Here is a 24,540-nt window from a genome sequence, read left to right on the forward strand (position 1 = left end):
CCAACAGCCCAGTTGCCCCTCAGGCCCAGTAACCCTCTAGTCACATTCCAAAGTCACTTTTGAAATGTACAAATAGAGAAAATCCAAAGGGCCACCTCTCTGAAGAGTAACCCTCTCCTGAGCATATAATCTTATTTATCTACTAGAGGCCCAATGCACAAAATTCATGTGAGAGCAGGCCTTCCTTCTCCCAGCTGCCGGCACCGGCTTCCCTCTGGCACCAGGGACCCAGGTTTTATCCAGAAAGTTGCCCGGAAGGATGTCTGGAAGGACATCTGCTCTAATAAGCTTATCACACTTTTATTATTACAGATTTACCTGGTTACGGACTGCCTCTCTCCAATAGCCTGCAGGAGAGCAGTGTTCTTGCCCCAGCACCCACAGCAGGCAGGTCCTCACCCCACACCAGGCGGCATCCTCACCCCACAACAGGCTGCACCCTACCCCACACCAGGCGGCATCCTCACCCCACACCAGGCGGCACCCTCACCCCACAACAGGCAGGTCAACAGGCAGGTCCTCACCCCATAACAGGCAGGTCCTCACCCCACAACAGGCAGGTCCTCACCCCACAACAGGCAGGCCCTCAACCCACACCAGGCAGGTCCTCACCCCACACCAGGCAGCGTCCTCACCCCACAACAGGCAGGTCTTCACCCCACAACAGGCGGCGTCCTCACCCCACAACAGGCAGGTCCTCACCCCACAACAGGCGGCGTCCTCACCCCACACCAGGCGGTGCCCTCACTCTACAACAGGCGGCATCCTCACCCCACAACAGGCAGGCCCTCACCCTACAACAGGCAGCTCCCTCACCCCACACCAGGCAGTGCCCTCACCCCACAACAGGCAGGTCCTCACCCCACAACAGGCAGGCCCTCAACCCACACCAGGCAGGTCCTCACCCCACACCAGGCAGCGTCCTCACCCCACAACAGGCAGGCCCTCACCCTACAACATGCAGCGTCCTCACCCCAGCACCCATAACAGGCCTACGACATGGTCAGTGCTCAACAACACTTGCTTGTCAATCAAGCCTCATACACTCTCCTGTGCCCTGCAGACTCCACGGAGGGGACGGCGACTGAGTGGGGCCCACTGCTCCTCGTGCTTCCGGATTCCTAAGAAGGAGAGCCTGCACACTCACCTCCAGTGCCGGCTTGACACACACACACACACACACACACACACACACACACCCCGCTCCCACCGAGCGCCCACGTGCCTCGCAGAATCGCTAGGAGAACACGAGCATGCCTCTGGCTCCAGCACAGACACCCAGACTGGAACCACCAAGAAATCAATGGCTCTCAAAGGACACGGTTCCCCATACACCTCCACGCACAACATAGCGAAGACTCAGAGGAAGCCCCAGGCCCGTCTACCCCAATCCAGGAAACCGGATTCATTTCCTTAGGTCACCACTCCAGGGGCCAGGGCAGCATGGCGGGTACTCCTCCTGCTGCTCAGTGACCTGTCTGCTTTGAAGCACCTCAGATCCGCGTGGAACCTCTCGTTTGGAAATAAACATTGACGGGTGTGGCTGACTGAGCACCACCACCAGCGTCTGCCCTAACCCCTCCGCTCCTTTACGACACGAGAGCAAAGGGAGCCTCTGGTCCCTGAGCTCAGGGGTGAAGGCTGAGGTCAGGAATCCGCTGGGCATGGCAGGGACGGTGCTCGGACACTCATTAGTCACATGCCAAGTCCTGCCCCTGGAAACACACACCGGAGCGTGCTTCTCCTGAGCGGGGCTGGGCGGGTGGCGGGACTCCCCAGGCCGCCCGCAGGAGCCGCAGGGGGAGCTCCGATCGCACTGACTTCCCACTGTTGTGTCTGTTCGTTTAGCTAACGGGGCTGCCGTTGGCATGGCTGATGCTGCCCATCTGGACAGAGAGGTCCATGTCCTTCCTGCTGCCATCACATAAGCCACAGGAGCAGAACACACATTTGCTGAGTGATTGCAAAAGCAAAACAAACAAAAAACAATGCCAGTACAGTTGCACGCACTTGGAAAGAGCGTCTGCCCTGTACCACCTCCACCATCCTTGGATGCTACGCAGCCTCCTGCTTCCTGGCAGCCGGTGCCCACGCGAAGCGTAGTGACAGTGATTAATTACCTCGGAGAGGAGGAGCTGGACGTCAGAGAAGGCGAACGCGTGACTGACTTGTGAGAGGGTGTAAGCTCAGCTCCAATCACCTTGTCTCCATTGCTCTAATGATGTGTGAAAAGGTTCTTCATTTGTGTGTCCCAGGTAGGACGTCCTACTGGGCGCCTGGAGCAGCGCCACCACCTGTGGGCAGGCTGCCAGCCGATCCAGCACCAGGTGTGAGGTCTGTGTTAATGGACACGGACATCCCAGCCACAGGCATCAGCCCAGGGCGAGAGAAGCCGGCTCTGCAGCCAGACTGCCTGGGTTCTCACTCCAGCGCTTTCCATGACTCACTGCAGGACCCTGAGCACATCTGTCCGTGCTCATCCTCTGACCTGGAGACCGGGATCAGCCTAACCCTGCCTCCCGGTCAGCTACACCTGACCAGTAAGGTAGCAACTCTGGCCAACAGCTCGCTCCAGGCCATGCTTGTGCACAGGACGGGCTCAGGAGCTGACCCCTTCAAAACCACTGTTGACCAATCATTGCTGAACACTGTCTTCACCATGCAGCCACCCCAAAGGCCTGTGGCACATATCCAGCTTTTCTCTTACAGGGACTGTGTGTGAGAGGCATGGACGCACGAAGCACACATGTAACGGCTGAAAGACCTCTGAAGCGATCATGTGCATTTCAATTATGGTTTTTATCAAAGTCACTAATTTTAAGCCCACATCGGAATTAAATCATCGTCGCTAGAGAAGAGATGGCACCTGTCTGAAGCTGTACCCTGACTATGACATGTCAAGCACCAAAGACAAACCCCCCGGACACCCAGTGACAGCTAGGGCGAGTGTCAAGTGTCCTGACTCCATAATTGGTAGAATTAAGTTCTTATCCGGGCTTAGCCCTGACTCGAGGGCCCTGCACCCCGTCTCCCCACCTCTCGGAGGAAGACAATAAATCCACCAGAAGCCACAGACTCGGAGCAGAAGAGAGGTGCCCAGCCTCCAGCGGAGGCCACACAGCTCTGTCAGTTCCACGGCAGCGATGCAAACAGGAGGCGAAAGTACTGCCCCCCTCCTGCTTGCTCCCCAAGGAGGCCTTCGAACCACTCAGCAAGCCCACCCAGACCTCTGTGCTAGCACAGGATAGGCACGCCTGCTCCTCGGGTCTCCATACCCGTACCAGCAACGCTGCAGAGACAGCAGCCATTGCGTGTTTACTGTGTGCGGGCTGTGCCAAGGCCCTGTGGCCAGCGGTATAGCCCAGGTCTTTGGTCTTTGTCTGGACACCCAATACAGCATACATGGAGAATACTAAAACAGCCCTGACCGGTTTGGCTCAGTGGATAGAGCGTCGGCCTGTGGACTGAAGGGTCCCAGGTACGATTCCAGTCAAGTGCATGTACCTTGGTTGCAGGCACATCCCCAGTATATGCAGAGGCTGATCAATGTTTCTCTCTCATCGATGTTTCTAACTCTCTATCCCTTCTCCCTTCCTCTCTGTAAAAAATCAAATATATATATATATATTAAGACTGAAACATTTATTGCTTGAAATTTGAGGAATTTCCACCTATTCCAGAGCCTGGGGCTAGGTTTGTAGGAAACTACCCTTTGAAACAGTAGTGTTCACACTTCCGGCCTCAATCTGTCAGTGGGTTATGAAAATAAGGAGGCGGCTAAGAGCAGCGTTAAAAAATAAATAGAACAAAAACTACTAGCATGAGGGACAAGCTGTGAGTAAATCTAAGTATTAAAACCTTATTTCATGCACACAATAGGAATGTGTACATTAAGTCATTATTTAGAAATAGCTGTTACTGAGATGCAGCTAACATTTTCCAGGAAATGGTGTTGGAGAGAAGAGTCTTAAAAAACTGCTTTGCATTAGCCCTGGCCGGGTGGCTCAGTTGGTTGGAGCATAGTCCTATGTGTCAAAGGTTGTGGGTTCAATTCTCAATCAGGGCACATACCTAGGTTGTGGGTTCGATCCCTGACTCCCTCCCTTCCTCTCTCTTTGAGTCAATAAAAGCATGTCCTCAGGTGAGAATTAACAAAAATGACACCTGCCATTTACTGGGTATGAACCACGTTTCAGGCCCTGTGCCTGGCTTCTCGGTGCTCTTGCTGCAAGCCGCACGGAAGTATGTCTCCCTCACTGAGGAGGAAACACGGGCCTGGAGAAAGGACTCGGCGTTCCCCAGGGCAGCCGGTGAGTACAAGGCAAGACCCAAACCCAGACCCGCCTGGCTTCAGACCCCGAGCCCTGGCACCGCCACCCGAGAACGAGGTCCCCGGACCTCCCTGTCTTCTCCTCTCCTGTCTTGTATTTAAAATTAATGTTGATGAACTGACAAGATAATCCCATGGGATAGCTAGGCATTTTTCAGAATGCGTGAGGTCACAGCTGCCTCTCCAATCTAATTTATTGGAGAACAAGAAGAGTTCCAAGATAGGTTGAAATACTTCTACAATGAATAAAATAATCAGTCCCAAGACTGTATAAGGCGGCGAAAGCCGATTTCTAAATACCTCGGAGGGCGCTGCCCGGGGGGAGGAGAGAGGGGTATGTCACAGGGACAGCACCAGGGGGCTGCTGGGACCCTCCAAAGCGTGACCTCACACCCCAAGGAAAGCCCAGTAGGCAGAGCGTCGACAAACTCCACTGTGTGGGGACCTTCATGCAGCTCCAGAAAGAAGAGCCACCCTGCACGGAGGTGCTTCTGCCCTGAGGACTCAGAGGCCAATGTCAGCAGGACAGCAGCCCAGGTTACCGAGCGCCGGCTGCGCGCCAGGCCCTGTGCGGGGACAGGTGAGCACAGACCATGCGGACGGAGCGGCCTCCGGGGGACCAGGGCCACCTGCACAGAAGGCCCTCGCCTCAGCAGGGGAAGCCCTTCACAAAAGCAGGGCCTTGGAAAGAGCCGGCCTCCTGCTGACAGGAGACTCTCGAGGACAAAGAAGGGGCGCCGGCAGCGGCTCTTGGAGTGGGTCTGACCCAGGAAGAGGCAGCAAACCAGGAGGTGTCATGGTTTGAGCCTTAGGGAAAGTAACACAAGAATAAATCCGGGGTGTAATGTAACATGCATTCTCTTCTTTAGGTCAGAAAATCTCCAAGTGGCAAACCCCCCAAACAAGCAAAAAACAGTTCAATCCCATGCTGGGAACACTACATAAAAAATATTGTCCGAGGGAGAGACCAACAGGGAAATTCCGACTACGAGTTCCTAATAATTGCAAAAATGAAGGGGAAAAGGCAATGTAACATAAATGTCACATAAAACAAAATGCAACGTGGAACCCTAGGTGGGACCCTGGGATGGATGCAGCGTTAGCGGAAAGTCCTCAGAAACGAATAGACTATCACTGAGTCAGCAGTGCTGAGCGGATGTTGATTTTGTGGTTGACGCTACCCAGGTATCAAAATGTACACTTAAATGTCAACCTCAGGAGCAGCCGATGGAGGGTGCTTTGAAATTGCTCTGTAAATCTAAAATTCCATTTTGAAATAGTTTTTGAAAATGGCTGTATGAGACATTCTCAGATAACCTCTGAAGGGTATAAACATGTGCAGTGAGAGGGATAGATGATCAAGAAATGCGACATAGACCAGGCAGCAGCCATGGTTGCCCCCAAGCTCCCACCCGGACTGAAGAGCCAAAAAAGCTACAGAAGTCCCGGGGCATCACATGACACGTAGTGATAACCGCATGGGCAGTCCAGGCCGCATATGGAAGGTGTTAGCCCCTCTGGGAGGCACATTCTAAAGGGATTGCAGCATGTTTACAGGCCGAGCACACAGCCTCTGGAGGGGCAGCTGGGAGGATGGGGAGCCGGAGGCAGAGAGAAGACACAGGGAGCACGTGGATCTGTCCGGGCTGAAAGATGGCCATGTCAGGACGCTGACTGCTTTAGTGAGGCCCTGAGCCATGGCCAAGGCTGAGATAACACACAGACAGACAATGGGGCCGATGAGATAAGCAGACAATCCACACTTAGAATGTGAGGCCACGCCCGCCGGCGGGGCTCCGTGGGTGACCTATGAGCCAGGAGGTGGCAGTTTGATTCCCGGTCAGGGCACACGCCCAGGATGTGAGCTTGATCCCTAGTGGGGGGCGTGTAGGAGGCAACGATCCGTGATTCTTTCTCATGGATGAAAGAGAAACATTTTTCTCTCTCTCCCTCTCCCTTTTTTGAAATCAATAAAACGTACATAAAAGAATGTGGGGTCAGGAGCTCACCAGTGCTGACCAGGTATAGGCTGGATGAGCACTGGCGGGTGTTTGGCCTGGACAACCTCTAATGTGCCCACCAATCACAAAGCCGTGCTGGCTGCCGGGGAAGGCTGGGGCATGAGTTGGTAGGTGTGTCCTAGAGGCCCTGGGGTCCGAGGGGCCCACAAGCCCAGAGAAAATAATCTCCTTCCGGCCACAGTCATTTGTTTGGGTGGCACTGGCAAGGCCCCTGGCACAGCGGGGACCAGGACAAGGGGAGCCTCTGGCCACCACAGTGAGGAGACCCGGTTGCTGATTGTCTCCTGAGTGTGGTGTCCATGGAGCTGCACGTGTCACGTGCTCTGTTCATGGGGACAGTCAGCGCCTTAAAACCACAGGCTCCAGAACCCAAGAGGAAGCGGCCTGGAGGTCACGGACCCGCCTTCCATGCCTGTCACTGAAGTGTTAGTGGCAGCAGGTTCTCGTCCCACAAGGCAGCTGGTCTGCCCTTGCTGGACACCGTTCTGACCCGCCTGGAACTGAGGTCTGCACCGTGCCCTGTGCTAGGTCTGTGCCCTCGGTGTGACACTCAGAGCCCATCCACCTTACTTTTACACCAGTGAGCACACTGTATTTCCTTAGCTAATTTAACAAGCTAATCCCTCGCTCAAGGCTCTCCCTGCTTGTCAGTGACCCCATAAAAGGAATCATCTAAAATTAGGCCAAATATCCTGAACGTGCTCTGAGCAACGTAAAAAACAATGGAGCTGCCATCAGATGAGACCGTCACCCACATACCTTTGTAAGATTACAAAGGCCCATGTTCTCTAGAGAGGGTTAGGAGAGAATCTTATCATCATAAATAGCTGGTTTATTAAATTAATAAAGGAAGAGATCAAAGGGGAGGGTCAGCCATCATACACACGGTCATCTGGGCAGCTTCCTGCTCCCCAGGGAACCCCAGCTCCTTTCCCTGCAGATCCCTGAGGGAAGGCATGGAACAAATGGGGAGATGGGCGCATGCCCCGTGAAGCTGGGGTGACGTAGAGAAGGCGAGGGTGGAGCCACTGCAAACATGAGAAACCTTGGAAAGTCAAAGTCCCCAGACAAAGAGCTCCCTCTCTTGCTCTGTGACCCACACTCACCGCTGTGCTCGCCTGTTCTCTCTCCATAGCCATGTGGCCTTAAGCAGCTGCGGGGAGTATGGCCGTGTGGCCTCCATATGCAATGGACAGGGAACAAAGCCAGGATAGCCAGGTGCTGTACCTTAGCATGGCCCTGGGCAGGGACCTTCACTCTGGCCCTGCGGAGGGCAGGATTGGACTTTCTCCATGGCAGGAAGGACAGAAATAGGACCTTGGAGGGGATCCCCCTGATTTACCTCATCACTAAAGCTTTCCATGAAGCCCATCCTCCCTGTGGCCTCAGGAGCTCCACTCCCACTGCTAACGGTGACAGCCCTACCGTTGCCACATTCCCGCTGCTGCCTGTGGACGTGTGGTCTGACAAAGCCCCAGCGAATTCCCCCAAGCAGCCCTTCCGTGGAACTACCCCTGAATTCTAGAAGCCGGTGGTCAGATTCCATCCTGTCAACGTTTGTTGGCTGGAGAGTCTTTGTGAACACTGAGCTGCCCGCTGCCACCCAGCATTCCCTGCCAGGTTTGTGTCACCTTTGAATCGAATAAACCCACTTTCTACCTCTTCACCCAAATTACCGATAAAAATGTTAAAGATGGCCCGGCCGATGTGGCTCAGTGGTTGAGCCTTGACCTATGAACCTGAAGAACATGGTTTGATTCCCTGTCAGAGCACATGCCAGGTTGCAGGCTCGGTCCCCAGTAGAGAGTGTGCAGGAGGCAGCCAATCCAGGATTCTCATCACTGATGTTTCTATCCCTCTCCCTTCCTCTCTGAAATCAATAAAAATATATATTTTAATGTTAACGATGACAGGTCAGACATTCCCTCCACAGTATTTGTTGAGCACCTATCATTGGAAAGGCGCTCAGGACAGGAGTGAGAGGAGAAATTGTGTGTGGACTGGGACAGATCCCCAAAATGTAACCACTTAGGATCAGGTGCACATCTCCTGGGAGATTTCATTGGCTCATTAGGAACTTGCTGGTCACACCCCTCCTCCTGCTCAAGCCCTCTCCTCTGCTCTCATCTTTCCTCCTGCTCACACCCTTCTCCTGCTCACACCTCTCCTCCTGCTCACACCCTCTCCTCCAGCTCACACCCTCTCCTCCTGCTCCCACCCTCCTGCTCACACCTCTAGTCCTGCTAATACCTCTCCTCCTGCTCACACCTCCCCTCCTGCTCACATCCTCTCCTCCTGCTCACACCCTCTCCTCCTGCTCACACACTCCTACTCACACCCGTCTTCCTGCTCACACCCTCTCCTCCTGCTCACACCTCCCCTCCTGCTCACACCTCTCCTCCTGCTCACACCCTCTCCTCCTGCTCATGCCCTCTCCTCCTGCTCACACCTCTCCTCCTGCTCACACCTCCCCTCCTGCTCACACCCTCTCACACCCTCTCCTCCTGCTCACGCCCTCTCCTCCTGCTCATGCCCTCTCCTCCTGCTCACACCTCTCCTCCTGCTCACACCCTCTCCTCCTGCTCACACCTCTCCTCCTGCTCATGCCCTCTCCTCCTGCTCACACCTCCCCTCCTGCTCACATCCTCTCCTCCTGCTCACACCCTCTCCTCCTGCTCATGCCCTCTCCTCTGCTCACACCTCCCCTCCTGCTCACATACTCTCCTCCTGCTCACACCTCTCCTCCTGCTCACGCCCTCTCCTCCTGCTCACACCTCTCCTCCTGCTCACACCCTCTCCTCCTGCTCACACCTCCCCTCCTGCTCACATCCTCTCCTCCTGCTCACACCCTCTCCTCCTGCTCACACCTCTCCTCCTGCTCACACCCTCTCCTCCTGCTCACACCTCCCCTCCTGCTCACATCCTCTCCTCCTGCTCACACCCTCTCCTCCTGCTCACACACTCCTACTCACACCCGTCCTCCTGCTCACACCCTCTCCTCCTGCTCACACCTCCCCTCCTGCTCACACCTCTCCTCCTGCTCACACCCTCTCCTCCTGCTCATGCCCTCTCCTCCTGCTCACACCTCTCCTAATGCTCACACCTCCCCTCCTGCTCACACCCTCTCACACCCTCTCCTCCTGCTCACGCCCTCTCCTCCTGCTCATGCCCTCTCCTCCTGCTCACACCTCTCCTCCTGCTCACACCTCCCCTCCTGCTCACACCCTCTCACACCCTCTCCTCCTGCTCATGCCCTCTCCTCCTGCTCACACCTCTCCTCCTGCTCACACCCTCTCCTCCTGCTCACACCTTCCCTCCTGCTCACATCCTCTCCTCCTGCTCACACCCTCTCCTCCTGCTCACACACTCCTACTCACACCCGTCCTCCTGCTCACACCCTCTCACACCCTCTCCTCCTGCTCACACCTCTCCTCCTGCTCACACCTCTCCTCCTGCTCACACCCTCTCCTCCTGCTCACACCTCCCCTCCTGCTCACACCCTCTCACACCCTCTCCTCCTGCTCACGCCCTCTCCTCCTGCTCATGCCCTCTCCTCCTGCTCACACCTCTCCTCCTGCTCACACCTCTCCTCCTGCTCACACCTCCCCTCCTGCTCACACCCTCTCACACCCTCTCCTCCTGCTCACGCCCTCTCCTCCTGCTCATGCCCTCTCCTCCTGCTCACACCTCTCCTCCTGCTCACACCTCTCCTCCTACTCACACCCTCTCCTCCTGCTCACACCTCTCCTCCTGCTCACACCTCTCCTCCTGCTCACACCCTCTCCTCCTGCTCACACCTCTCCTCCTGCTCACACCCTCTCCTCCAGCTCACACCCTCTCCTCCTGCTCCCACCCTCCTGCTCACACCTCTAGTCCTGCTAACACCTCTCCTCCTGCTCACACCTCCCCTCCTGCTCACACCCTCTCCTCCTGCTCACACCCTCTCCTCCTGCTCACACACTCCTACTCACACCCGTCCTCCTGCTCACACCCTCTCCTCCTGCTCACACCTCTCCTCCTGCTCACACCCTCTCCTCCTGCTCCCACCCTCCTGCTCACACCTCTAGTCCTGCTAACACCTCTCCTCCTGCTCACACCTCCCCTCCTGCTCACACCCTCTCACACCCTCTCCTCCTGCTCACACCTCTCCTCCTGCTCACACCTCCCCTCCTGCTCATACCTCCCCTCCTGCTCACACCCTCTCACACCCTCTCCTCCTGCTCACACCCTCTCCTCCTGCTCACACCTCTCCTCCTGCTCACACCTCTCCTCTTGCTCACACCCTCTCACACCCTCTCCTCCTGCTCACACCTCTCCTCCTGCTCACACCTCTCCTCTTGCTCACACCCTCTCACACCCTCTCCTCCTGCTCACACCCTCTCCTCCTGCTCACACCTCTCCTCCTGCTCACACCTCTCCTCTTGCTCACACCCTCTCACACCCTCTCCTCCTGCTCACACCTCTCCTCCTGCTCACACCTCTCCTCCTGCTCACACCTCTCCTCTTGCTCACACCCTCTCCTGCTTATATCCTCTCCTCCTGCTCACGCCCTCTCCTCCTGCTCACACCCTCTCCTCCTGCTCACACCTCTCCTCCTGCTCACACCTCTCCTCCTGCTCACGCCCTCTCCTCCTGCTCACACCTCTCCTCCTGCTCACACCTCTCCTCCTGCTCACACTGCTCCACCTGTGACCTCTCTGCCTGGGCTCCTGGAAGGGCAAAGGAAGAAAGCTCAGCACTGCTCCAGAGCCGCCCGCCATCAGTGAGGTGGGCTTACTGCAAGATGTATATAAAGTCAGTGGGCGGGCCTCCTTCGGCCGGGCGGGGCCACAGAGCTCAGATTAGATGAGCAGACAAGGCCCAGCAGAGTTGGCGATGAAGCCGACGGACCACGGCCCCGCTCATCCCTCCCTGGAAGAGCATCCTGTGCCCACACACCAGGCAGAGCCTCTGGTGCCCGGGGGCTCTGTCTTCGGGATTTGGAGTCCGAGCTTTCAAGTTGCCTTGGCAGACATGAAAGGAGCTGGTAGGGCTGGGCATGCCTTCCATGCACGTGCCGCTGCCAGGGAAAGAGCCTGTCCTGGACCCCGGAGGGTGCACACAGGGGACGTGAGCCGGGGCTGCGGCCTGAGCTGAGCCAGCTGAGTGCAGGCTGCGGGCATTGCCAGCGAGAGGAGTCCCTCCGCCAGCCTCAGCCTGTGAGCATGCGCATGAGAGTCTCCGGGGCCGCCGTGGGCCGGGTCATTTGTTACCTGGCACACCGTGGCCGTCCTGACTGTGAGAGATTGCTGCCAGCTACAGAGGAAGCTCCCAGAAGCACAGAGCTGCCTTCCGTGGGCCAGGCCGCCTGGAGGACAGTCACCCCTCCCATCCTGCCCTTTGGGGCCCTCGTGAGCACTCACCCGAGTCGGACACGGCTGGGCTCACCAGGCTGAGCAGCTCCCGCTCCTTCTCGTAGTCGCCTTTGCAGAGCAGCTGACCCTCCTTCAGCACGAACTCGTCCCCCTTCTGGAGCTGCCGCTCGCACACGCAGCAGCAGAAGCAGCCCAGGTGGTACACGCTCTTCTGGGCCCGCATCACAAACTCGTTGGGGGCGATGGCCTCGAAGCAGCCCCCGCATTTGACAGCAAACAGCCTGGGAGGGGGACAGAGGCGAGAAGTCTGTGACCAAGGTCCGCGGCCCCATCTCCCACACACCAGCAGCAAAAGGAGCCCGAGAACGGGCCGAGGAGGCGTGGCCCCAGAGGACACACTGGGGCTCCCACCAAGGCCACTCCCGTCCTCGCATGCTGCAGGGTGGCCTGGGAGAGGCGCTCTTTTCCAAATGCCCTCGGGACAACCTGATCCTGTGTCAGAGCCTGTGGCATAAGCAAGAGATAATGTGCCCTAAAAATACCTCTGGTTCACCCCTGGTGGCATCCATGTCTCTATTTCCAAAACAAAGAGCTGTTTTCTTTTCGAAGCAACTGGGAAAGAAAGCCTCTCTGTGACGCCAGAGGGTCAAGGGCGTGGAAAGGCACCAGCTGACGGGAGAGGACACAGCAAGGCGGTGGAACTGCCCGAGGCGAGCACACCACTCCACGCCCGCCCCTCCCGGAGAGGAGGCAGCCCCTGGAGGAGGAACGGCCACCTCCCAGGGCCCCGAGAAGGACAGGCCAGCCCGCAGGCACGTCCCACACGGCCGGTCAGAAGCACAGGCCTGGGCCGCCTCACAGTCCCCCTGCTCACACCTGGTTCACCCGGTCGCCTCTTTCTTCCTGGAAACTTAAAGAAGGGGGTGAGGCTGGTGTGGCCCCAAACACAGGCCCAGGGGCCAGCAGCCCCCCCTCCTCCGCTGCCTGTGTGGGTGCTGTCGGGTCTGGGCCTCCAGGCGTACAGATCCCCTGACAAGTCGTCTTCACACACACACACACACACACACACACACACACACCCTGTGCTGGGTGCTGTGCATCCGAAGAGCCACCTCTTCACCCCTGTGGGCCAACCTGAGCGCCAGTCAGTCCCTTGCGGGAACCCCTCCTGGGCCCGTTGTCCCAAGGCCCCTCTGCACCCCCCCTCCCCGGGCTGACACTCAGGAGGGAGGCCCAGGCGCCTGCAGCTGCAGGTGCCAACACCTGTGCTTGTTAGTCCTCCCCCCTGAGTCAGTGCCTCCTCTTCCTCCTCCTCAGGGTAGCCCCCACTACAACATTCGCCACCACCGAGAGAGGGTCCGGTGGGCTCCCCAGCAGCTGGGGAAGAGGCGGGCATTGTCTGGGCTCAAACCTCAGGCTGGTCAGTGGGGATCAGAGACGGGGACCGAGGTGCAGTGCTGTCTCTCCTCCACCAGGCCCCCTCACCTCACCTCTTGTCGCCCTCACTCCCCCTGGGCACTCAGGGAGCAAAGCACACACAGCCGGTCACACAGCCCGTCACGTGTGCCATATGTGTGCACAGCTGCCGGCGCCACGGAGAACGCAGCTGCTGACATGACCTTCCACTTTTCTTGAAGGTTCAGAGCAAGTCCAGGTCAGAAGTCTAGATCCCAATTAAAACCCAGCTGTCTCTCCCAGTTTCCCAGGGCCTGCCCCCTCGGAACGCTACTGTGGCCTCGCTGGGGCAGCACAGGCAGGTCTCACCACGGCCAGTTCTGCTGGGCATCGGGCAGCCCTGGCCCCCATCACAGATTCTCCTGGGAACGTGCTGTCCCCCCTCACCGCAGGGGAGCGCCATGTGGCTGTGGGCAGGCACCAGGCAGGCCGCCGTGGCGTGAGTCGGAGGCGTGGGGGAGGGAGTACTCAGACAAGAGGGACAGAGGGCAGCAGGAGTGAGCCCCTCAGACAATCTCTTTCGTCCCAGAGGGGCCAGCTTGACGCCACCCCGCAGCCTCCTGCCTGTCCCGGTGCCCTGGAGGACGCAGAGAGGAGGAAGGGGCCGTTTGGGGCCAGAGCACAGGAGGTGGAGCAGGAAGGCTGGCTCCTGGTCCGTCCTTTTCCCAGAGAACTCCGCTCGGACCTTCGACGGGCCAGAGTGACATAACACTTGGAGCCTGGGCAGACTCGGCGTTTGTTCCAGGCGTCCCCCACTCCACACCTGTTAACCAGAGGCACCCAATCGCGAGCACCTCATCTCAGGCCCCAGACAGTTTCGGCATGACCCGCCTCACCACCCAGTTCTCCAAACAAAGTCTTCCCAGAACTGTATCGTTCACAGCTGCATCTTCATAAACACAACACAGCAAAGGCCAAAGGAATTGTGTGCAAACACACGCGCGCGCACACACACACACACACACACACACACACGCGCGCGCGCGCCACCGTATGTATATATGTATAAGTCTGTGGGTGTGTGTGGGTGTGGCTGTTTGTTGTATTATATATATCTTTTGGGGGAACATGAAGGAGGAAGGAAGTACCCAGAGTGGGAGAGGGACAGGGGTAAGATGCAAGCCCGTGGGACTGTGGGAAACACATTTCTAAAAAGAATTTATCCATTGATTGATTGACTGATGATTGATTTCTAGAGATTCCACTTAAAGAAATCTTTAAGCGGTTTCTCCTAAGCATGTCTGGAACTCCTCAGGCCAAAAAAGTCCTCAATTAGCTCCATTTCATGCTTCATGCTTCTCATGCAGTTTTGGAGCCCTGCTCTGTAGCCATGGAGACAGGAGGTTCCCAGAGCAGGATGAAGCTGGCACCTGAGGGGACAAGTCTCAGGCGGTCAGGAGACGGGAGCTTGGGTGGGACGGGAGGGCTGTCCCTGAGCGGCAGGAAGAGCCAGTGGACGGCCTGCAAGGCCAGGTGGACAGTGGCCCTCGCTGCCCATGTGCGTCCAGGCAGAGCCACTCTGCATTGCAGGTCCTGTCATAGCGACATAGCTCAGCCCAAACCATTCACTGCAGAGGAAAGGAGCTCGTGGAAGACGGAAACGGGAATTCATCTTTTCTGCACACGCGCGTGGCGCCAGGAACTGCGGCATTGCTACAGCCACGGCCGCGCCACCCCGGGAAAGAGCTCGACGAGAACCCCTGTGTAAGCTCCGTCTCTCGGGTCTGGGCCTCGGGGGCCGGCTCACAGGCTCTTCTCCCCTCTCTCCTGCGCCCTGTCCGGCCAGCACGGTCTTCTCAGCAGAACTAAGCAGAAAGATCAGCAGGTGGGATGTGGCCGCAGCTCGTGTGAGGGTTTCTGGACCGGCCCCTGGCTCTGCAGGGCGTCCTGGGGCTGCGGCCCGGGGGGGACGGGCAGGAGTCAGGCCCAACCTGACCCCGTCGCGCTCTGGGCCCCAAAGTACCCAAAGGGACCCCGAGAGAGGCCTCTGCTGTGGATTTAGGTTAAGATCACTCAGTGCCTGGGAGCCCCCCAACTCAGCACCCCCGTGAGGAGGCCACGCTACCCCAACCGCTCAGGGACCACGACCGTTCCTGCTGGGACCCCGCCCGCTGGGAGCGTGGGGGCATTGTTCCTGCGGTGCCGGCAGAAATGCAGGCCAGCGGGTTGGGCCAGGAGGAGCCTGGGAAGCTCAGCCACAGACATGGAGCTGTGGGAACAGCAAGAGCGGAGGCCACATGGAGCCATCAAATCCCCTTAGATCCAGGTCCCCACCCCCCACACACGCCACCGCTCAGCTCTGTGACCTTGGTCTGCGGATGGCAGTGTTCACTCACCAATGACTGGACCATGGAAAGAACCCGCCTCACAGAGCCCGGTAAGGACCAAACGCATTAAACCTCCTAGCACAGTGCTTGGCACATGTAAGCCTTCAACAACACGGGAACCATACGGTGATGGTGAAGAGAGTGGAGAATCAGGATTAGTAAAGGAGATGGAGAGAGAGGACTGGGCAGGTAGGTCAGACCGAGGTCATGAGTGATACAAGGATGTGGAGGCCAGCTTTTCGGTTGTGCTGGCTGTGGACGTGGGGACCAGATCCCACCCGCGGCAGTGGCCTTGGGCTGGGCATTTGTCTGGCTTTACCCGGCTAAGCATTCTAGCATACTTCCGTGAAATGCCTTCTAGCTCTATCAGGTAACAACCAAGTGATTTTCTCCTCAGTATCAATACTTCTGACTTTTTTACCCATGAATGCCCGTGCCTTCCTCCACTCTCTGCTCACCTGCCCCTTGTCCGCTAGATGCAGACACTAGAAGCTGCATCATCCCCTTATCTGGGAGCACAGGGAGACTGTAGCACATGGCAGCCTCATCAACACCCAGCACCACCCTCCCACCCCCCAGCAAGTGCCTGGAGGCCCAGGAGGACCGAGCAGGAATATAAGGGGACCCCACCATGACACCCCGGGGCAGGTGTGCAAGGTTGAGCTCTTCATTAACCTGAACCCAGAATCCTGAAGACATCAGAGGGGGCTCCGCCGAGCCTCCGCGCCACGGAAAATTAAGTGAAGGATGGAGACCAAAATCACACAGCTTCCAAACTGAGCAGCTGGGTGTGTCTGGGTCTCACTCCGCCAGAATGCGCAGAGAACTGCTGTCAGCCTCCAACAGCAAGCGCTGCAGGCGAGGCACCTTTCCCCCAGCACTGCCCAGCCCCCTTCCATCAGGGCTATTGCATTTTTAATTGGTTTTTAGAAAGAGAGGAAAGGGGAGAGGTTGAGGGAGAGAGAGAAACATCCATTTGTCATTCCACTTGTATGTGCATTCAGGGATTGATTCTGGTATGTGCCCTGACCAGGGATGGAACCACAGCCTTGGCCTATCAGGATGACCATCCAACCAACGGAGCTCCTGGCCAGGGCCCAGCAGTGTATGTCTAAGTCCTGGGTTGAGGAATGTGGGAGAAGGTCTTTGTGTCCCTCTGCAATGCAGGCTCAGTTTCCACCTTCTCCACCAGGGGGCAGTACAGCAGCATTCACGGATGCCATGTTGACTTGGTAACTGAGGTCATCCAGGCACCAAGACAGGCATTGGCCATAAGCCAAGACTGTCTGCCTGGAGACTCTGTGGCCGGGAGCCTGGGAGACCATGTGGCTGAACATGGGGAGTATTCAAAAGTATTGGGAACCAAAAGCATGGCTTGTGGCCTTAGAAGTAGTGACACAAGCAACCTTGTCAGCTGGCTCCAGGTCTCTGTCCTTGAGGCTGAGCCAACACCATCACAATAAGCGCCAGAGCCCGTGGGCCCGGGGCGGTGGGAAAGTCTGCAGGGACAATAGACGTGGCAGCATCTTCTATAGGAGACAGTCTCGGGGCTCTGCGGTGGGGAGAAAATGGGAAACAATAGTGTCTGGCACAGCCAATCAGAGGCTCCGTGTCCTGGGGTCCTGGGGAGCAGTGGGGGCCGTGCAAAGGGATGGGAATGGGGAGTGCGGTGTCTGCACCGCCCAGAGCACCTCGCTGAGAAGCTCGGCATCCATCGCAAAGGGTGGCTGAGTCCCTCTCTCGTTCTCACACAGCGTCTGGTCCAGGGTGAGCCAGGCAGAGCAGGGACAGCATGGTTTTCCAGTCTGATAGGACCTGGGTTCAAGTCTCAGTTCCTTCCACCTCTGAGAATGCGGTCACCCTCCCGGAGCGCCTGCTGCTCCATCGATGAGTCATTACGACCCTTGGAGACGGGTGAGATGGTGTGCTGGGAGTATCCGACACTCGCAGAAACCAACTGGACATATATGCCCACGTCAATACCGGCGTGAGACCGTTTATTTCAAGACTGAGCTGAAATGCGGACTTCATGCATTTCTCAAGGCTGTGACTCTCGTTGTTACAACAAATTAAACCAAACGCCAACAAGCCTTTCCCAGGTCACTGGCGGAGATCCACAGGCATAAGGAAAGAACATGTGCTTGAGGAGCTGGAAGGTGCCTCTCATTCAGGCGACCATGGCTCTGGGATCCCCTCACCCGAGGTGCATGCTGACATTAGCCAACGGGTGGTGGCCAGCGCCCCAGCCACTGCTTGACGGACGGCACCCTCCATTCAGGGAGTCGGCAGCGCTGTGTGTTGAGCCAACCAGAGCCAACAGGGGCTGCTTGGCCAGCGCTGTCGCTCTCTGGGAGCCTCCTTCCCATACCATCTCAGGGTCGGGTGACGCTGCTCACAGGCTGTGGGCCTGCACTGAGACGTCTCTCTTCTTCTCCTGCTTCCCAGGCTGTCAGGCCCCCTCAAGGTCAGTCAGCCTCGCCCCTCACGTTATAACTGGAAAGAAACCAATGCTGAGAAGGAGCAAGGACCCACCCCGACCACAGAGAACATGAAGGTCACGAGAGAGCCAGGCAGAGCTTGGGGCTCAGTCCACAGTCAGAAATAAAGGAGGCTCAATACGGCCCAACTGGGGAGAGAAAGGTGTCCCTGGGCCCCTGGGCTGTCACCCTAACCAGCTGAGTGAGTGGCCAGCATGTGAGACAGTGAGTCGCTCCTCTCTCTCGGTCCCCTCTCCCCTCCCCCCAGCTCTCCGCTCTCTTTCTGCTCAAACCTAGAAAGCTGTCTAGGAGTCAGGCTGCAGAGCAGAAGACCGCGGTGAAAGCGTGGATTCCACACCCCGGGCTGAGGTGGCACGGCGTGGATCACAGGCTTCCCACAGTGTCACGCAGACATGCAAACATGGCGAGAAACATAAGGCAGGCGCACGGAAAATATATGTTTCCTTTTTAGGGAGTTAAAGGTTTGGTTTCCTTTGAAAATGTCAGTATTCCTTTCCCTTCATCCTCATTAGCCTCCTGGGACCCTCGTAAGCATACCCAGCACACACAGAGCCAGGGATGAGGTATTTTTAGCTGATATTCTGGGCACTGATTCCTATTGTTTCACGATTTTTGGCTTGGCTGGATGGCACGTGGCCAATACAATGTATACTCTTACAAAGAATGCATGTTCCTGGCTGCGTGCATGTGCGTGCGTGCATGCGTGTGTGTGTGTGTGTGTGTGTGTGTGTGTGTGTGAGAGAGAGAGAGAGAGAGAGAGAGAGAGAGAGAGAGAGAGACAACAGTGGGCGGACAGCGCTTTATTGATGATGGTTTGATGGGAAGGATTCTGAGAGCCCAGCAGGGGGCAACACAGAGCTCTCCGTGAATCCTGATCGCTTTTGTTGCCATCACTCTCGTTTTTACCATTGTGCTCTGCAGGGCGACAACGCCCTATTGTCTCAACGGAGAGCTCCTCGGAGAGTAACCAATACAGGCAGCACAGTGTCAGGAGCTACACGAATTCTCAAAGTCATGGCCTGGCTCCCAATCTGCTGGTGCTCCAGCGGCCAGTCCACGATCACGCTCAAACCCCAGGAGTGCTGCTGCTCTGCTCTCCCTTCTCCTCACACAGGAGGTGGCAAAGTAGGTTAATAATAATAATAATAAACAACACAGTAACTAATTATTAAGTAATACAAGAATAAACTCTGTTTCATGAACTGACAACTGTAAACGTAATTTGCCTGTGACTGTATACATAGGATATCCCCCCAAAATGTATACACACTGTAACAGCTGACAGCTCAGTTTTGAAAACAAAATGTATTTTGATATACACTGCCTTTGTAATCATCCAAAGTGTGTGTGCACATTTTGGGGACATCCTATACATAACACCTGTTCGTAAGGATCACCCAGTCTTCTCGGGGTGACAAGAAAAGACAATCACAGATGGACAATCTGCAGAGAGACCTCCTGCCACCGTGGCAGCAGAGCCACAGGGAACAGCCACGCGGGAGTGCCCTTCCCACGTGCAGGGGCACAGTCTCTCTGGGTGATCTCAATCTGCAGAATGCCTTTCGTTCAAAAATCTCAAAGCCCGTGGGATGCTGGGAAACCTCTCAGCTCTGAATGGGGTCGGGCAGGGCAGACTGTTATGTGAATCCATTGGCCTCATCACACAGGCTCTGCGCACTCCCAAAATCCAGCACGAAGAGCCAGGTGTCCTGCACCACCCACACAGCCTCTCCCCCATGAGGCCGTGTCCCCTCCTGTCTGGCTAGACCCCGGGTGTCCTGAGAGCTCAGGAAGGTTCCGGCTCTTGTTCTCTTTATTTTCCCCTTCATTTTTTTACTCTTTTATCCTTCAACTCTCTCCTCGCCCTGAAAACCTGAAAGACACCCCCCCCCCCCCCCCGAATCAGGATGGCTACTATGAAAAGGAAATCTGGGGAAGATACAGAGAACTTAGAACCCATGTGTACTACCGTCTGCAAAAGGTGCTGCTGACATAGAAAATTATACCTCAGGTCCTCAAAAAATTAAAAATAGAATTGCCCACATGACCCAGTGGCTCTGCTTCTAGGTAAATACCCCAAATAATTGAAAGCAGGGGCTCAAAGAGATGTCTGTACACGCGTGTTCATGGCAGCACTATGTACAACAGCCAAAGGGTGGAAGCCACAGGTGAATGATAAGCCAAATCAGGGAGATGCCACGAAAGTGTATTGTAATGGAGTATTATTCAGCCTTAAGAAGGAAGGAAATTCTGACACATGTGCAACGTAATGAGAACATTATGTTAAATGAACTAAACCAGTCACAAAGGGACAAGCACTGTATGGTTCCACTTATAGGAGACTAGAGGCCTGGTGCATGAGATCTGTGCACTCGCAGGGGGTCCCTCAGCCAGGCCTGTGCCCTCTCCCGGTCTGGGAGCCCTCGAAGGATGTCCACCTGACGGCTTAGACCTGCTCAGGGAGCAGGCTTAAGCCAGCAATCGGATATCCTTAACACTGCTACAGAGGCCAGAGAAGCTCCCACCACTGGCACTGCACTTGCCAGCCATGAGCCCAGCTTCTAGCTGAGCGACACTCCCCCACTGTAGGAGCACAATGACAGCCAGGGGGCAGCTCCTCTGTTGAGCAACCAGTCATTCCGCCATTCAGTCAATTTGCATATTAGCCTTTTATTATATAAGATAATTTGAGTAGTGAAGTTCATAGCAACAGAAAGTAGAATGGTGGGTGCAGGGTTTGGGGGAGGTGGGAATGGGGAGTTACTGTTTAATGGGTGTGGAGTTTCAGTTTTGCAAGATGAAAAGAATTCTGGAGATGGATGGTGATCATAGCACGACAATGTGAATGCACTTAATGCCACTGAACTGTTAAACATGGTTGACATGATAAATTTTGTGTTATAAATTTGATGGTAAGCATTACCATAACTTTTAAAAATTAAAAAAATAACTGGAAAACAATGATCTTTCATACTCTACCTCCTGTGACCAAAAATCTCAGTGACTGTGTTCCCAGTTGAAAAATCTCACCTGCCCAGACTCCCTTGCAGGACAGGGAACTGGGGGGGATGGAGGGATGGGGAGTGGGATGTTTTGGAAAAACTCTCATTCTCTTTATGAGATGAGAAAGGCTCAGCTGGTGCATACATTTCGCCTTCACCTTTTCCCTTATTTCTGTCCCTGGGATTAAAATGTAACACCTGGGGTTGAGTCAGCCATCTTGGCACTAAGAGAATAAATGCCACCTGTTAAGGATGCAGAGCAAGAGGAGAGAATCCTGGATCCCTGAAAGCTTCCTGAGCAGTTGCACCATCCTTGGACTTCTACTTCTTGACTCCCTTTCAGTGGGAAAAGTAAAATCTCCTTTTCATTAACACGTGTGTCAGGATGCAGGTGTGTGAAGCCAGATGATCCCAGAAGGGCCTGCCCTTTCCATTCAAGGTCTAGTCGGCCCTGGACTTCTCTCCATGGCAACTCCTCCACGTAGGCACCAGCCTGCATCACTTCAAGTTCACTCAAAGGATACAAGAATGATACGTTCTTGTATCATTACATTTATATATTTCTCCCAAATTGGGGGAGGGGGGTCCTTCTCTTGACCCCTACCTACATATTGATTTGATAGCCTTTGTAGAAAATTTCTATCTCCAGCTCCTCTGCTTACACTCTCTTTTAAGGCCAATCCCCTTAGGCACTTGTCTCACTCTAACAAACCTTCCTTTGAAGGCCACTAATGATGTCCACTCATGATGACCTGGCATTGCGGTCACCTGGCTTCAGAACCCCTCACTCCCCTAGCTCACCAGGCACCTTCTCCTTCTCCTTGCTCATCTCCCTCAACCTGAAATGTCTCATCCTCTTTTCTATCTAAACTCATTGTCCTTGGTGACTTATCTAGTCTCACCGAAATTACTTCCAATGGCTTCGAAATGTCTCTCTCCACCTCAGATCTCTCTCCCAAGTCTAACTTGTATATCCACCCACCTACTCAATATTGGACTTCTCATCGAAATCTCCAACTTAACACCAAAGCAGAATTCCTGATCGCATCCCACCCACTTCACACCCCAACTCAAACCGGCTCCAACCAACCACAGCTGCCACTCCTCTGTGGACAAACAGCACCTACAACTTTTCTGTCTCTCCAGACAAACATTTCAGAACCATTCCTGACTCCTGCCCACAATCCCATTAAACTGTCCACCAGCCATTTCTGCTCCACCTCCCAGGGATAACCGGACCTGACCACTCACCCCCTCCGCCTGCTCTCCCTGCACCTGTCGGGTCTTCACAGCTTCCCGCTGCACCGCCCGCTCCTTCCTGCCTCCTGGCCCATTCACCGCCAACCAGAAGCCAGAGGGTCCCACTGATGGGCTGTGGTGACCCTGCACTGTCCAAAGGCCGCGGTCACTGGGATGCTGGGAGGGGAGGAGGGAATCTGGGAGTGATGAAGGGAACGAAGCCCTAAACAAGAACCTTCAGTAATAACTTGGACCTGAGCAGCGTGACGGGGCGCACATGCTGCGTGGAGACTCCAGAGCGAGCCAGGCTGTCCCGACAAGAAGCCCACGGCGAGTTCAGCAGGTGGAAAAGCGACCGGCTTGCCTGATCCCTGCCAACACAGAGGAGCGTCGGGAGAAAACGAGGGAAATGTGTGCTTCCTGCCAGATGCAAGCTTGTTCTGGGCCCAGAGGAGGGCTGCTAAGCTGACATTGGCCTCTTTCATAGGAAACGGGGGATCTAGACACCCCTTTGAGCTGAGGCATGAAGGGCGGCCAGCACACAGAGTTGATGCAGAAGGAGCCTGGACAGGCATGGACCCCTCACCCCACTCCCAGATTCCCTCCTCCCCTTCCAGCATCCCAGTGACCACGCCCTCTGGACAGTGCAGACCCCGCTGCCACCTCTAGAGCCCCTGTGCTTGCTAAGAGAATGCTGACCTGGCTGGCAGCAGTGCCCATCCCAGGACAAGTCATAATTCATCTCAGCAGGTGACCGACCTCTTTCCCCTTTGCCAGTGCCCAGCTCTGGAGCGGGCACAAGGCCCAGTTACCGCCAAAGGGATAAGAGGTAAAGTGGGGGGAAGGGTTCCTGAGAAAGAGGGAACTCTATGAGTGAGAAGCAAACATCGAAGAAGCCATATCCCAGCTCTTTGCACCTCAGGCCGCCTGGCTGCAGAGCGCGTCCGGGAGGGTGGGACCACCCCACAGGCACGCTGGACAGCAGGGAGGGTGGGGTCAAGATAGAGGCTGGACTCTGAGGACCCTGCTGAACTGCCAAACCAACAGTGACCCTGCTCCCAACGGCTGTGGGCCGAGGCCCTGCTCCTTCCATGTTGTTCCTTGAGTCCCAGGACCTGCGAGCCTCCCGCTCACCTGGGCTCTGGCCGCAGGCCGCCTCAGGGTCCTGTGCAGTGGCCGTCACAGCACATGGCTCCCGCGGGACAGACTTGGGAGGGAGCAGCTCCCCCAGCGCGGGCTGGCAGAGGCTCAACCTGAGAGGCCAGGGCCCGAGGCCCACGCTGAGCCCCACGCCGGAGGGACGAGAACCGCTTTCCCCGCTGCTGGGCGGGTACAGCACTTGGAAAGCAGTGGGCGTGCCGAGCAGAGAGCAGGCTCGGGCCCTGGCTGACCCCAAAGGCCACTGCGTGGAGGATCCGCCCCCAGCGAGGCCCCGGGCATGACCAGCGATGCTTCCCCAGACCCTCGCTGCCTAGGATGCGAAAGCAAATTCCACCACATGTTCAAGTTAATTGCAAACATTTGCTGCTGTGGAGAACCCCATTTTTCAAGAGCCCACAGAGATCTGGTTACACCAGTGGCTGAAGCACCAACCAGCTCCCTTCGCTCGTGGAAAGCAGCAGGGCCACCGTGAGGTGCCACAAACTGTGGACAGGCCCGCACTCCCTCCTCCCTCCCGTCATGCCGTCTGTCCCTGCGTCACTGGCTCAAACCAATGCGTGCTCCAGGCCCGAGAGCGTGCATGCCTCCATCGGCACAGACCACAGCCACGGGGAGGGGGAAGACGGGGGGGTGGGGGGGGGGAGGGTGCGGACAGGCTGGGGGCTGCTGGCCAGGTTCCATGGTCCGGTGCTGAAGTAAGAGGCACAGAGAAACCCAGAGGCCCCGGGAGGCCCGGAGCAGCCAGGCCGGGTCCGTGCGGGGTCTCTGAGCGATCGTTATTGATGGTGTGGTTTAGGAAGAGGCCAGGGAGAGTGAACTGGGGGCTGACAAGGCCCTGGGCTCACGGCGCTGCCTGGGGAGATCCCCAAGCAGCATGAGGGGCTGGGAAGGAGGTGGGACTTAGATATTCGCGAACATTCTTCTACGGGCCACAGACAGGCATTTGTCAGCACAGCGCTGGCGGCACGAGGAGGAAACGGAGGGCTTTCGTGGCCAGCCCTGCGTCGCACCCACATCCCCCCAGTCCCCTGGGCTGCATTCCATGGTTTGGATTTGCACCAGCCCAGCTGGAGGCGGGCGAGGCCCCGTGGGCGGGCGGCGAGGACCTCGGCTGTGAGGCCTGGGCTCCTGCACTGCCCGGGGCAGGTCCTCC

General features: G+C 56.4%; 1 protein-coding gene across 1 annotated transcript in view; it reads right to left on the reverse strand.

Annotated features, from left to right (window-relative positions):
• LMX1A (LIM homeobox transcription factor 1 alpha) overlaps positions 1-24,540 on the reverse strand; it is a 105,077-nt gene that overhangs the window by 22,808 nt on the left and 57,729 nt on the right. Inside the window, exon 3 of the mRNA XM_036443015.2 lies at positions 11,754-11,986. Within this exon, the coding sequence (XP_036298908.1) occupies positions 11,754-11,986 (233 nt within the window). The remainder of the gene's footprint in view (positions 1-11,753; positions 11,987-24,540) is intronic.

Source organism: Pipistrellus kuhlii, unplaced genomic scaffold (assembly GCF_014108245.1).
Source record: "Pipistrellus kuhlii isolate mPipKuh1 unplaced genomic scaffold, mPipKuh1.p scaffold_m20_p_18, whole genome shotgun sequence".
Classification (NCBI taxonomy): Eukaryota; Metazoa; Chordata; class Mammalia; order Chiroptera; family Vespertilionidae; genus Pipistrellus; species Pipistrellus kuhlii.